Source organism: Schistocerca serialis, chromosome 11, assembly GCF_023864345.2.
Source record: "Schistocerca serialis cubense isolate TAMUIC-IGC-003099 chromosome 11, iqSchSeri2.2, whole genome shotgun sequence".
Classification (NCBI taxonomy): Eukaryota; Metazoa; Arthropoda; class Insecta; order Orthoptera; family Acrididae; genus Schistocerca; species Schistocerca serialis.
Window position 1 is genome coordinate 78850903 of NC_064648.1, and position 15767 is coordinate 78866669.

Sequence of the window (15767 nt, forward strand, 5' to 3'; positions counted from 1 at the left end):
ATTCCTCCACTGCTTCCTTCATGGTTTTCAAAGCCACTTCTTCAACAGAGGATCTTACCAGTTCACAGTAGTACCCAAATTTGCTTGGAGGCGATGGCAAGTTCATAATACCACAAAACAGTTTACCAGCGGCAGACCCTTATCCAATGGATCGAAGACCATACTCAAGTTGAACATTCACATCAAACACTCCAGATCGTCCATTTTCACCAAAGAGACTGGCATGTGAATTGTAGAAAGTCACTTGATACTTGCAACACGCACAGATTATCTTCATCTCACAAGCTAAACCAAAGTGCTTTGTCATCTCTAGTCCCACTCCTACACTTGAACACATTTTGCACAGAACACTTTCTTTCAGCACTGAAGATAATAATCCAATATTCAGTACTTCGTTAATATCATCACTGTCACTAACATATTCACGAAATCTGTCACTTATACCAGTCAGCTTCTTGCTAGAAGATGTCACAGGGCTATGGCCGGCCATGTGTTGCTTAGCAGAACACACTGGTTCAGTAATTGTAGTATCGCAACTTGGTATTAGCGTTAATTTTCTTTTCCCTACGTTCTTCCTCTTCTTATATACACGGTTACTAAAACGTGGCATCGTAACCAGAACAACGCTTTATACAAGAAGTATAATACTACCAACAACAGGAGCAACACTGAACTAATTCGAAACGGTAAACAGCAAAGAGACGATGTTCCCTGCTCTTAGCGCTTCATTTGTCACAGAAAACAATGTAACCAACCCTTGCACACTCGTTGTATGCGTAACATAAGCCGCTGTATGCATAAGAGGCCGAGAAAATCCCAAGCAGTTTGCCAGGAAGTCACGAGAGGGTGTTAGATGCATTTAGCGGCCGCCCATTTCCACTGCAGGCGTGGGGGAAAATGATAATAACTCAACTTCTAGGGCGAGTAGAACAATAATTCAAAGTTTACATTAAAAGAGGAATGTTCCAATTAATTTTCGGTAGCAAAAAAAAATCGTCATTTTTTTGGATTTGACTACCTCCGGCTCCCCTTAAGGTTAATGTGTAAATAACAGGCATCTTGAAAACATGGCTATACCGATAAGCATTTTCATTCAAACATTGATTTTCGTTTGTAATTATGGAATACACTTCTGTAACAATAAAAATAAATGAGAAATGAATCATTGAGAGTAAGGATTATTATGTGAAGGATATGAATTCCAGTTTTTGAAGCAGCTCAGTAAGTGGTGCGCAAAAATTCAGATATATCTAAAAATAAAAGTAATTTATGGTAATTACTAGTCACTAGCATTATAGTGAGTATTTATAATGTGATATGTTCATAAAAAAGAATAGAAGGATCTAAAGATCTCTTTCATTTTGACATGGTTGGGGATGGACCAATAACTGGAACGGGTCAGAAAAGGAAAACACTAAGTTCTACCAGAAGAAAATACTGCAAGACTAATATTTACAAAAGCCACAAGGGAAATTAAGCAAAGAATGGTCAGTAGATATTTGACAGACCCTCCTCTAAGAGCCAAGTACGGAGTTTTCACACAAAAAAGCGCCTTCCTTTGTGTGTTGCACAAGGGAGTGCACTGAAGTATGGCAATATCATGGGAAGGAACAGACTAGAAGCGGGAAGGAAATGTGAAGGAAGACAGAGCATTATGTGGAACTGCCTGAAGCGGCAGAGCTGTTGTGAAACCCGGTCGCCTATCTTGTGAGGTGGTCAAGTGGTGTTCAAGAATTATGTTTTTATATCACCTTCTTTAAGAGAAATTTTCCATATATGCTCCGATTGAGAATAACATTTTCCTTAGAGCTTAGTAAACTTCAAAAACGTTTTTTCTAATTCCCCTCGAATAGTTCGTTAGAGTTAATGAATTTTGTCACAGAAATAGTCAGCGAATCCCACATATATATCTAGAAAGTAAAAGGGAGATACACAACACGCAAAAGTGTTGTACTGATATGGGTGTAGCGACTAATGTAGCTGACTACTCCACTACAACGAAGATTTCACGTTTTGCAGAATGGAAACGTCAGGAATAGGGAATTTAAAATACGTTGCTGCACACCTTGAACTGTGCTGCAGCATTTTGAGATACACCATGTGATCAAAAGTATCCAAACACCTGGCTGAAATTCAAGTTCGTGGCGCCCTCTGTAGGTAATGCTAGAATACAATATGGTGTCGGCCGACCATTAGCCTTGATGACAGCTCCTACTCTCGCAGACATACGTTGAATCAGGTGCTGGAAGGTTTCTTGGGGAATGCCAGCCCATACTTCATGGAGTGGTGCACTGAGGAGAGGTATCTTTGTCAGTCGGCAAGGCCTGGCACGGTGTTGGTTTTCCAAAACATCACAAAAAGTTCTGTAGGATTCAGGTCAGCACTCTGTGCAGGCCAGTCCATTACAGGGATGTTACTGAGGTGTAACCACTCTACCCAGGCCGTGCATTAAGAACAGGTGTTTGATCGGGTTGAAAAATGCAATCACCACCTAAGAATTGCTCTTCATCATAACCGCCTCCAAAGTTTACTGTTGGCACTACACATACTGGCAGATGACGTTCAGTAAGCATTCGCCACACCCACTCCATGCCATCGGATGGCAACATTGTGTACTGTGGTTCGTCACTCCACAAACGTTTTTCCACGGTTCAGTCGTACAGTGTTTACTCTCCTTAAACCAAGCGAGACATTGTTTGCATTTACTGGCATGATGTGTGGCCTATTAGCAGCCACACGACCATGAAATCCAAGTTCTGTCATCTCCCGCCTAACTGCCACAGTACTTGCAGTGGATCGTGATGCAGTTTGGAATTCCTATGTGATCATATGGATAGATGTCTGCCTATCACACATTAAGACCCTCTTCAACTGTCTGCGGTCTCTGTCAGTCAACAGACGAGGTCGGCCTGTATGCTTCTGTGCTGTACGTGTCCCTTCACGTTCCCATTTCACTATCACACCGGAGACAGTGACCTAGGGATGTGCAGGAGTATGGAAATCTCGCGTACACATGTATGACACAAGTGACACCCAATCACCTGACCACGTTCGAAGTCCATGAGTTCCGCGAAGCGCCCCATTGTGCTCTCTCACGATGTCTAATGACTACTGAGGTCACTGATATGGAGTACCTGGCAGTAGGTATCAGCACAATGCACCTAATATGAAAAACGTATGTTTTATGGGGAGTCCGGATACTTTTCACCACGTTAGTGTAGATGTTTCCCTGGTCCTGGTAAGGAGCGACAGACCTGCTCCGCTTCTTCACCTTCACTTTACACAGTATAACGCCCTTTATAGGTATCTCATTCCCAGACGCAGGGGAGACAACAAACGAGAACAGAGGGTACTTTGAAGGAAGAGGTTTAGGGTAGCATGTACAGCACAGAGAACAGAGCGGGCTTTCCCTAGCTGCCAACAGCACATGTCACTGTGGTCGCTGTCTGTGATCTGAGCAGTCCATCATTGTGTCCATCACTAGAACGGAACCTGCAGTAGCCACAGCTAATTTTCCTTTTTCTTCAAACACTTCAGGAGCTAACATAAATAACAGCTTGTTGTACACATGCAATTCAATAGAAATGTGGACTGCAAATAAGACCTAAATAATCCATGTAGCTATGGAAATCTTGGCTATTGCATGATTGCTAACTTATCTGCTAACCAAAGATTTGTTGAAAATGTTATTACAATTGAACGAAAGCATTGTGAGCCATCAGAAAGTGCTATTACTATTTCCAGTGTGTGTGTTTATGGGTCTACTGTGCAATGGCCTTCTGACATCCATGCATGTTTGAAGAAACAGGCACTGCTGTGACCTACAGCTGCATGAAGTACGAGAAATGTATTCACTCCAACTGTACAGTTTACTGGTGATGTCAAAAGCTTGATCTCAGACCTGGACTGGAATCTGAATTTCCCAATGTGCAAGTATGATTGCCGAACAACTTCGTCTATGCGAAGATGCTTCAATGACCGACCTAAAACTCCACATATCAGCGTGAGTTTCCATGTCTTGCTGTAGAACAATCACTGTAACTCTCACACAGGAAGAGACTTACTTATTGTTGCCACGACCTCTGCCTGGGCATATGAATACTATTTACAGTGCCTGTGTTTAAAAACCTCCTATGGCATGTCCTTCAGACAAGGATGCATGTCTGAAGGAACAGATCCTGCTGCATTTCACAGCTGTATTTAGCATAAGAAATGAGTTTGCAGTTTAAAATACGATGAGATTCTCGCTCTACAATTTTCTGGTGACATTAGAAGATTTGTGCCAGACTGGGATCCGAACCTGGATTTCCCACTTTATGCGAGCAGTGGCCTTAACAACTTCCAGGATCCATGTTAGAGTGTCAGTATGGAAGAAATTTAACTATTTTGCCAATATGTAGGGTAAACCACCTAATGCTTCCTCCAGAAATATTGCGGGTATTGAAAGTGCTATTCATCTGCTGTTTTCATACAGTGCATTGGAGCTCGTATTGTTAGCCAATTCATAGATTGTACTAATACCTAGGAAGTGTATGTGTTGTGACAAGATACACTTTTCTAAATAGGCCAACTCCTATTGATATTAACAAACGAAAAGTAGCGTAGATCAGAGTGTCAGTGGTGTTTGTTGCAGGATCCAAGTACGAGTCTTTTACGAGATACCATATTTGAAATGTTCGACATCGGCACTTGTTTATGGCATTCAAGCTGCTTAGTTGCGAAGTACAATGTCTTTCTGTTTGCTTACTTCGAGCATGCGTGTTCCTTGAGAGCATTTAGACAAGCTATTCTGTTAGTGTGTGACAATCTAATGCAGACAACGCCGGTATTTGTATGACATACATTATGTGACCAAAGGTATCTGGACACCCCCAGAAACATTCGTTTTTCATATTAGGTGCATTGTGCTGATACCTACTGCCAGGTACTCCATATTGGCGCCCTCAGTGCACATTTCACACCGTGATTCAGCAGAATGGGGCGCTCCACGGAACTGACGGACTTCGAATGTGGTCAGGTGATTGATGTCTCACTTGTCATACGTCTGTACGCGAGATTTCCACACTCCTAAACATGCGTAGGTCCGATGTGATAGCGAAGTGGAAACGTGAAGGGACACATACAGCACAAAAGCGTACAGGCTGACCTCGTCTGTCGAATGACAGAGAATGCCGACAGTTGAAGAGGGTCGTAATCTGTAATAGGCACACATCTATCCAGAACATCACACGGGAAATCGAAACTGCATCGGTATCCACTTCAAGTACAGTGACATTTAGACGGGAGGTGACAAAACCAGGATTTCATGGTCGAGCGGCTGCTCTTAAGCCACACATAGCAGTGGTAAATGTCAAATGACGCCTCGCCTGGTGTAAGAAACGTAAGAATTGGACGATTGAACAGTGGAAAAACGTTGTGTGATGTGACTAATCATGGTACACAATGTGCCAATCGGATGGCAAGGTGTGGGTATGGCGAATGCCCTGTGAACGCTCTCTGCCAGCATGTGTAGTGCCAACAGTAAAATTCAGAGGCGGTGGTTTTATGATATGGTCGTATTTGTCATGGAGGATGCTTGCACCCCTTGTTGTTTTGCGTGGCACTATCACAGCACAGTCCTACATTCATGTTCTAAGCGCCTTCTTGTTTCCAACTGCTCAAGAGCAGTTTGGGGATGGCGATTACATCTTTCAACATGAAAGAGCATCTTTTCATAATGCATGGGCTGTGGCCGAGTGGTTGCATGACAGTAACGTCTTTGTGAAGGACTGGCCCGCACTGAGTCCTGACCTGAACGCTACAGAACACATCTGGGATATATTGGAACGCCAGCTTCGTGCCAAGTCTCACCGACCAACATCAATACCTCTCTTCAGTGCAACACTCCTTGTAGAATGAGCTGCCATTCCCCAACAAATCATCCAGCACCTGATTGAACTTGTGGCTGCGAGAGTGGAAGCTGAGGTCAAGGCTAAGGGTGGACCAGCACCACACTGAATTCCAGCATTACCGATGGAGGGCTTCATTGAATTTCTAAGTCATATTCAGCCAGGTGTCTGGATACATTTGATCACATAGCGTATACAAGAAAATGGATATCAGTAGTAGTGTATTTTACTGCGCATGCACATCTAATTAAACTTTGTGGTGGACATTGAAGGCTTGTCAGTACACACACTTAGAGCTGTGTAACATAGTTGAGCAGCTTGTCTCATGCTTACCTGGTGTCTGTCGGTGTCTCTGCAATCAGGTGAGTCAACACCACAACAGTTTGTGGGTCGTTGACTACAGCCTGAGCCCAGCCCTGCGTCGCCATCACACGGAGCAAGTGGGCCTTTATAAAGGCAACGGCGGCCTGTTTCAGCCTGTTGGCGGAATGCCTAATCGCGATAACACCTGCAGCTGCCGCAGTCTCGACAGACAGCTGGGCGACCACCTGTTGCTCACAGTGTGCTTTCAGTACCGACAGGCCGTATACGTCGGCGGCGACCAGCAGCTGTGGGGCCATGCTGGGCAGCTGGGGCGCCTGCAGGGTGTAGAGGTATGCCAGCACCTGGCGCAGCACAGGACCCTCTGTGTCCGAGAGTACGAGCTGGCTGCTGCTGCCCTCTACAGTGACGCGACGGAACATGTCCGCAAACACGGGACTCCTGGCGGCCAAGACAGCCCTGTGAGCCACAAGCCGCGTGTCCCCGGCCAGCAGAGTCACCACAGCGCCGTCCCCGGCGTCCAGCAGGGCACCCAGATCCACGGCCGTGGCCTTCTCAGCCTCCTGAACTCGTTCCACTGTGAGGGATTCTGGAACACAATTTCCCAAGGGAAGGGTGGGAGTGGCTGCTAGTGCAGTGGCTGCCAGTGCAGTGCATTTATCAAGCTGCCATCAGTATAAAATTCACACACAACGTAGATTAAAGTGTGTAGATGAAGGAAATAATACTTTTGAAAATGTATTACATCTCCTCTTAATACTTCCCTATTTGCTTGTAAAAAATGCCACGGTGGGGGGGGGAATAAAGGCCTCCTATCATTTGTCTCTTTGTACAATTACTTGCTCAAGGTATCAAAATGGACATCTAGCACACAACTAAGAGATTATTTTATTCAACACACAGTCCCAATTTCTGTACCTATTTAAGAAAACAATGATATTTTATGTCTGAAATCTGTATCCCTCTGCCTTAACCGCTAGCCCAGCATGTTTCTCTCCAGGAACTGATACAGGGGATCAACTAACTGCTGTCACAGTCTGGAATGACTTTCTAGATACATGATATAGAGGTGGCAGGCATAGGTTGATGGCAACTTCTCACATATTCCAACATGACAACAACCAATATTTTGTAGGGTAGTGGCATAACGGCCCCCTCGACCCCCCGCCCCCAGTGGATAAAATTAAACTTTGTATGGGGTACAATCAACTGTGTCCAACTGTGTTTCGCTCACAATACTAAATTATTTCTAAAAGATCATGTTTATCATTACTATTTCACAACAATGTAATAGTTATTACATAAGTTAACATCAGTTAATTTTTAATTTTAAATTATAGAAGTAATGAATGATACAATGTGGTGCATGCTACAGGTTGTCAAACGAATATATGAACTTCATCTTCCATACATAATCATCCTGCTCCACACAATAGTTTTCACTTTGTACCATGATGGAGAAATCGAGACATATAGATCACATATATTTCAATATCTCATAAAAATTTGTAGCAAATGACCAGAAATTTCGTCATCACTCACTTCATAATAATAATAAATGAAAGAATATTAAACTTCAACTCAACACTTACTATGTAGTGGCTACTATTGTAGTGTAAGATGTGTACAGTACTTTATTTTTATTATTATTTGTGGCACCTAATCAGACTCAAAGCGTTGGCAAGTTAAAATCGTTCGGTTTCTGACACTGCAGAAGTAAGGAGTCCAGCAATCAAGTGATACAGAAACAGTAAGTAGAGTGCACGAATTTTCACTTGACTGATTTTAAGTAAAGGTGCCGGGTGACAGTGACACAAGTTTCAATAGAGAGAGAAGTGGTGTAGAGGAAACAAGTTTTGTAACAACTGCATAACTTCACTGCAGACAGTTAGCTAACTTCCATTTTTGAGTAGTCTTAGACACAATGAGAACGGCTACATCATTACAAATAAGAAGTACCAATTGTATAATTGACACATTAGTCTGAGGTTTAATAAAACGTCTACAAAAGCTAAGTATCATTTACCTTTCATCACCTTCAAAATAAAAATTTTCAAAGGGAATATTCTTCTTAGTGCAGTTTAGTTAATTGCTAAAGACGATGACTTAGTGTGTGTGTTTGGGAGGGTAGGGGGGTGGAGTGAGGGAAGTGGAGCTCTAGCTAGTGTCTGTTTGCACTCTGGGATAAAGCCATTACTGTAGGGGTATATGTCAGAGCCAGTCATAGAGAATATGCCATATTTTCAACACACATTTTTTCCGTCATTTGATAATTGATGACACCTTACCAAATTGTTGCAGATGGTACTGATAACTGACCTTTGTTCGTGTGATTTCTTCATTACAAGCTGTTATTAGCGTTGAAAATAGTCACAGTTCCAGTTACTACGTTAGATGATCAGGTTGATCCTCTAATTGACATTTTAAATTACTACTATTTATTGCACTTATTTTCTATCAGCTAGCTCTGAAAATCCGAGAAACAAGAAAGCCCTGTGAAAGACAACATTCTAGCTGAATTTGTCGAACGTGGAAGAATTGGAATTAGAAATCTGTTAGATACTCCCTAGCGTAACATATAGAAACAGGGGAATTTGCCCTCAGATTCTAGAAAAACATTATACAATATTTGTCCTTAAAGGAGGAATGTCTTAAAATACGAAAATTACCGAAGTCTTAACTTAGTTGTGAATGCCTTATCAAATAAAGGCTTCCACTGTCTTCGAACAGTGGACACACGATTATCAGAAAGTCAGTTTGGATTCGGAAAAAAACGAAGAATCCAAGAAGGAGTAAAATCATTAAACTTAATTTGAAATTGTAAATACATAGCTTTTGTAGGTATACAGGAAACGTCTCATGATGTAAAATGGCCAAATAAAGTCTGAGATACAGGAGAGAGTAGGAATATGCATAGAGAGTGATATGTGGAAGCTGTATAATAAAAGAGAAGACATCCATTGGAGTGCACTCTACACAGGTTCTACGCATGTTCACAAATGAGTCTGGCAGTGTGGTGTACAAACAATTAGCTTTAATCTATTCAACGAACAGGTACTTAGGAAGGCGGAGAAGTGTTACATGTAGTAATACAGGAGAATAGAGCATGTATGCATGGCATAGCTGTTTTATCTGATAGTCAATACAATCTAGGCCCATGCTAGTGGCCTCTGTGTGCATCAGAACCAGAATGGTCCCAAAAGTGCACCTCCATGGTGAATTTGGATAATCCATGAGTGAACATTGCACACCACACAGTCTCCCATTGAGGGTGAAGTGACATCTCGATCGCCAAATACTGACCCTCAGCACCCAACCATGCCAATTTCACTTACTAACGAATCCATACAAATAAAAGTGGCCGACAAAAACATGGGGTGTTCGATGGGGATTCTAATTCCCTTCGTGTCCCGCGGCTGGGGCATTGGACTGGATGAAGAAGACCCATAGAGTTCCCTCCACGGTCGCCAGATCTAACACCTACGGACTTTTACTTGTGGGGAACTGTGAAAGATAACGTCTATCGACGTAAGCCACGCACGCTGGAGGAACTTCGCCAGGAGATTACAGCGACATGTGCAGCGATCTACACTCTAACAGTGACTGACATAGTTGCGACGAGCCGGAAGCTGTGGCCGAGCGGTTCTAGGCGCTTCAGTCCGGAATCGCGCTCATGCTACAGTCCCAGGTTCGAATCCTCCCTCCGGCATGGATGTGTGGGATGTCCTTAGGTTAGTTGGGTTTAAGTAGTTCTAAGTCTAAGGGAGTAATGCCGTCAGATGTTAAGTACCATAGTGCTTAGAGACCTTTAACGACCGCTCGTCATTCTGCTATGTGTGGAACCACCGACTGTAAACATTTTAACACTTAAAGTAACCGTATGCTAAGCTGAAAGTTGTACAACATATGTGATGAATTATTAATTGTAAAATGAAATGAAATGTCGTGTGGCTAAGGCCTCCCGTCGGGTAGTCCGTTGCCTAGTGCAGGTCTTTCGATTTGACGCCATTTCGGCGACATGCCCGTCGATGGGGATGATATGATGATGATTAGGACAACACAACAGCCAGTCCCTGAGCAGAGAAAATTTCCGACCCAGCCGGGAATCGAACCCGGGACCTCGGGACTGACATTCCGTCACGCTGACCACTCAGCTACCGGGGCCAGACAATTGTAAAATAAACACTTAAGTAATACATCTCGCTCCTTATGGTGTGCATACATTTTTCTGGCTGACTGTATATAAAGAAGAATAAAAAAATGTTAATTCGTTACAAAGTTCGGCATGTTATAATTTATTCAAAATGCAAACGTTACTACATATATTCGGATCAAGGTTATGACATCTTCGGTGTGACTGCCGTCATTGGCGATGAGGTGGCGCAGATGAATAGCGAAATTCTGCGTGACCCGCTGAAGTGTCGGAAAATCGATGCTGGCGATGACCTCCTGAATGTCTGTTTTCAGCTCAGCAATAGTCTCTGGGCTATTGCTGTACACCTTGACCTTAATATAGCCCCACCGAAAGAAGTCGATGTATTCAGATCCGGAGAATATGGCGGCCAATCGAGGCCCATGCCAGTGCCTCCTGGGTACACCAGAGCCAGAATTCGGTCCCCAAAATGCTCCTCCAGGACATCAAACACTTCCATGCTTCGAAGGGGTCGGGCACTATGAATCACATCTTCTCGAAATGAGGGTAACTTTGGATAATCGTGATGATCTCATCTTCAAAAACCTTTATGTACCGTTCGGTAGTCACCAAAAGAATATTGCACTGAGTATTCCGTGACTGGAGACTGCACACCACACAGTGGTCCGTTGAGGGTGAAGAGACTTCTCGATCACCGAATGTGCAGTCTCAGCCACTAAATGCGCCAATTTCGCTTATTGACGAACCCATCCAAATAGATGTGGGCTTAGGGTCGAAACGAAACCATATTCACATCAAAGTCCTGTTCGTCAAATCTGGAGACAAGAGTGTAGGCGAAACAAAACTGCTGTTCCATGGCCCTCGGGCTTAATGGCTGAGGAGTTTGAATTTTGTATGGGAAAAGATGCAGGTCTTCAACAACTATACGTCGCAGTGCCTCCCAGTTGATTCCCAGCTGTTGTGCAGCTCGTCTGATAGATTTCCTGTGGCTGGTTTGAAACACAGCGCTTGTCATCTTGATGTTTTCAGGCGTTTCCATCCGTTTTGGTCCACTGACACTGCGAACACTGTCAGCACGAAAGCTACCCGTTCTCTCAAACTAGCGGATCGTATTCTTGATTTTTAGAACACACGGACCGGTTGTCTTCATCTTGATCTCGGTCGCACCACTTCCTTTGAACCGCATTTGGGCTGTTATTGCTCGTGTAGTAGGCCTTCACAAGTGGTATATGTTCAGGTACGCTGTACCGTGACGTTTTCTCGTGCACATAGGCGACAACATCAAGCCGCACGTGCATACGCAAACTCCCATCATCCCCCGCAGCCAACTGTCCAATTTGAACGTCATAAAGGAAACCGTTCAGAAGCTATGAAGATATCATTTCATGTAGGTAAATAACTGTCACCCTCAAACTTCCTGGCAAATTAAAACTGTGTGCCGGATCGAGACTCGAACTCAAGAACTTTGCCTTTCGCGGGCAACTGCTCTTCGACTGGGCTACGCAACCACGACTCACGTCCCGCCCTCTGGGCTTCAGTTCTGCCAGTACCTCGTCTCCCAAACTTAACTAGCACTCCTGCCAGGAAGTTTCATATCCGCTGCAGACTGAAAATTTCAGTCTGCAAACATTACCCCAGGCTGTGTCTAAGCTGTGTCACTGCAATATCCTTTCTTTTTTGGAGTGCTAGCCTTGCAAGATTCGCAGAAGAGCTTATGTGAAGTTTGGAAGGTAGGAAACGAGGTACTGGTAGAACTGAAGCCCAGAGGAGGGGACGTGAGTCCTGCTTGGGTAGCTCAGATGGTAGAGCACTTGCCCGCAAAAGGCAAAGGTCTTTAGTTCTTGTCTCGGTCCGGCACACCCTTTTAATATGCCAGGAAGTTTCATATCAGCGCACACTCTGCTGCAGTGTGAAAATTTCAATCTCGAATTGTCACCCTGTATGAATAGCTTTCCTTCCTGATTTCTATCGTAAACATGTTGTTGTTGTTGTTGCTGTTGTGGTCTTCAGTTCAGAGACTGGTTTGATGCTGCTCTATCCTATGTAAGCTCCTTCATCTCAAAGTACCTACGGCTGTCTACTTAATGTATTCATATCTTGGTCTCCCTCCACGCTGCTCTCCAATACCGAACTGGTGATACCTTGATGCCTCAAAAAAAGGTAGACGAACAGATCCCTTCTTCTAATCAATTCGTGCCACAAATTTCTCTTCTCCCCAATTCTATTCAGTACCTCCAGATTAGTTACGTGGTATACCCATTTAATCTTCAGCATCCTTCTGTAGCACCACATTTCGAAAGATTCTATTCTCTTCTTGTATAAACTATTTATCGTCCATGTTTCACATCCATACACAGCTACACTCCATAAAAATTCTTTCAGAAACGACTTCCTGACATTTAAAACTATACTCGATGTTAACAAATTTCTCTTCTTTTGAAACGCTTTCCTTGTCATTGCCAGTCTAAATTTTACATCCTTGCTACTTCCCCCATCACCAGTTAGTTTGCTCCCCAAGTAGCAAAAGTCAACTACTACTTTAAGTGCCTCGTTTGCTAATCTAATCCCCTCAGCCTCACCTGATTTAATTCGACTATTTCCCATTATCGTCGTTTCGCTTTTGTTTAAGTTCATCTTTTATCCTCCTTTGAAGACACTGTCCGTTCCATTTGACTGCTCTTCCAGGTCCTATGCTCTCTCCGAGGGAATTCCAATGTCATTGGCAAACCTCAAAGCTTTTATTTCTTCTTCGGATTTAAATTCCTAGTCTGAACTTTTCTTTTGTTTTCTTTACTGCTTGCTCAGTACATAGATTGAATGACGTTGGGGATGGGCTACAACCATGTCTCACTCCAATCTAAACCAATGTTTTCCTTTCATGCCCCTCGGCTGTTATAACTGCCATCTGGTCTCTGCACAAATTGTAAATAGCCATTCACTCGCTGTGTTTGACCCCTGTCGCCTTCAGACTTTGAAAGAGAGTATTCCAGTCAACATTGTCAGAAGCTTTCTCTAAGTCTATAAATGCTAGAAACGTAGGCTTGCCTTTCCTTAATAAACCAAATAATCGTAAACATACGCCAGTGTATTGCTTTTACGTCTTTCACCTTAGACAAATACATTTTTTTCAGCTTTGGAAGACAAGATTGAATTATGAATGAAAAACGAGCGCAGTACTGTTATGTCGTCCATCAGTCCCTCCCGATGGGGATCCCACACCGCACAGCAATACTCCAGAATAGGGCGGACAAGCCTGGTGTAAGCAGTCCCTTTAGTAAAGCTGTTGCATCTTTTAAGCGTTCTGTCAATGAACTGCAGTCTCTGGTTTGCTCTAAGCAAAAAATTATCTATGTGATCGTTCCAATTCATGTTATTTGTAACTGTAATCCCCAAGTATTTAGCTGGATTTACAGCCTTAATATTAAGTGTGACTTATCACGTAATCAAAATTTATTTGGATTTCTTGTAGCACTCATGTGAATAACTTCACACTTTGCTTTATTGCCACTTTTCGCAGGAAACCTATGTTATCTTAATCATTTTGCTGTTCGTTTTGGTCATCTGATGACTTAACAAGACGGTAAATAACAGCATCATTTGCAAACAATCTGCGAGGGCTACTCAGATTGTCTCCTATGTCGTTAATATTGTCCAGGAACAACTGAGGGAAAAATTTGGAAATTTGTGGTAAGGTCTTATGGCACCAAACTGCTGAGGTCATCCGTCCCTAAGCTTACACGCTATTTAATCCAACATAAACTAACTTACGCTAAGGGTGACACACAGACCCATTCCCGATGGAGGACTCGAACCTCCGACGGTGGGAGTCACACGGAGCGTGACAAGACGCCCTAGATGGCGCGGATACCCCGCTGTCCAACAACAGATGGCCTGTAACACTTCCTTGGGGAACGCAGGATATTGCTTCTGTTTTACTCGATGACCTTCCGTCTATTACTACGCACTGTGATTTTACTGAGAGGACATCACGAAGCCAGTCGCGCAACTGAGGCGATTTTCCATATTCATGCAGTTTGGTTAGAAGACGCATGTGAGGAAAGGTGTCGAAAGTCTTCTGGAAATCTAAAAATATGGAATCAGTTTGACATCCCCTGTCGAGAGGACTCATTACTTCATGAGTGTAAAGAGGTAGTTGTGTTTCACAACAACGATGCGTTTTGCATCCGTGATGTCTATGTGTCAATAAATCGTTTTCTTCGAGGTAATTCACAATGTTCGAACACAGTATGTGTTCCCCTACTGCAAATCGACGTTATTGATGTGGATCTGGAATTCAGCGGATTATTTCTACTTCCATTTCTGGGTAATGGTGTGAGTTGAGCAATTTTCCAGAATTTAGGTACCGAACTTTCTGTGAACAGTCGGTTGTATATAATTCCTAAATATGGAGCTACAGCATCAGCATAAGCGGAAGGGAACCTCAGTGGGACACAATCTGGACCGGAGGTCTTGCCTTTATTAAGTGATTTAACCTGCTTTGCTACAGCATGGATGTCTACTTCTATGTTTCTAATCTAGGCAGTCGTTCTTTATCGGAATTCCGAAATATTTTTTTCGTCTTCTTTGGTGAATTAGTTTCGGAAAACCTGTTTAATAACTCTGCTTTAGTGGCGCTGTCATCAGTGACTTCGCCGTTGTTATCGCGTGGTGGAGGTATTGATTGCGTCTCGCCACTGGTGTGCTTTACGTATGACCTGTCGCTGTCCTTGATCACCGTCAACTGTCCTCAGTGCCAGTGGCCGCAGAGTCGCACTGCCGCAGGGGGAACACCTGTTTCTGGAGGTGAGCAGTGCGCCAAGTCTTAAGACAATGGAAAGGGGTTGCCTGGACGAAAAAGGCTCCCTCTTCTGCGTGTCGCTAAAGGGTTAATAAAGGTGATGTTTGGGTATTTAAGCTGCTGACTCACACCAGCTTACACCTTGGCACTTCTGGGGTGAATACATATACAGAATCACTGCATACCCACACATATGGAACTTTTGTGCATTGTGTGTTGGCTTTTTTCTTTCACACATTTGCAACCACACGGACAGCGTTTATATATTCTCTTTGGCAAGTATTTCTATGGTTGTGCCTCTTTGTACGTATATCCACACACAACTGACTGTGCTTACTCATTAAATGTTGTCGTTGAGGCTGCTCGTTGCCGAGCACAGAGAGCTGTACCCCACCGTGGTCGTCATATTCCATGCCAAAACAACTTGGTCGCCAAGCAATCAGGGTTGGAAAGATGTTTTGGTCTAAATGCAAGTCCGTCTGGAGACTACACACCCTGTTCCTCGATGCTAAAAAACTCGGTGATGTTTTCACAATTCTTCTCTTACTTTCGTTTCTGCCCCTGTGTGGTCAACAGAGAAGAGGAGATTGCTTCAGTGTCTTTCTTT

General features: G+C 43.5%; 1 protein-coding gene across 2 annotated transcripts in view; it reads right to left on the reverse strand.

Annotated features, from left to right (window-relative positions):
- LOC126427063 (ankyrin-3-like) overlaps positions 1 to 15767 on the reverse strand; it is a 92102-nt gene that overhangs the window by 27603 nt on the left and 48732 nt on the right. For both annotated transcript variants that reach the window (XM_050089241.1, XM_050089242.1), the window contains exon 4: positions 6222 to 6798. In XM_050089241.1, coding sequence (XP_049945198.1) covers positions 6222 to 6798 — 577 coding nt within the window. The remainder of the gene's footprint in view (positions 1 to 6221; positions 6799 to 15767) is intronic.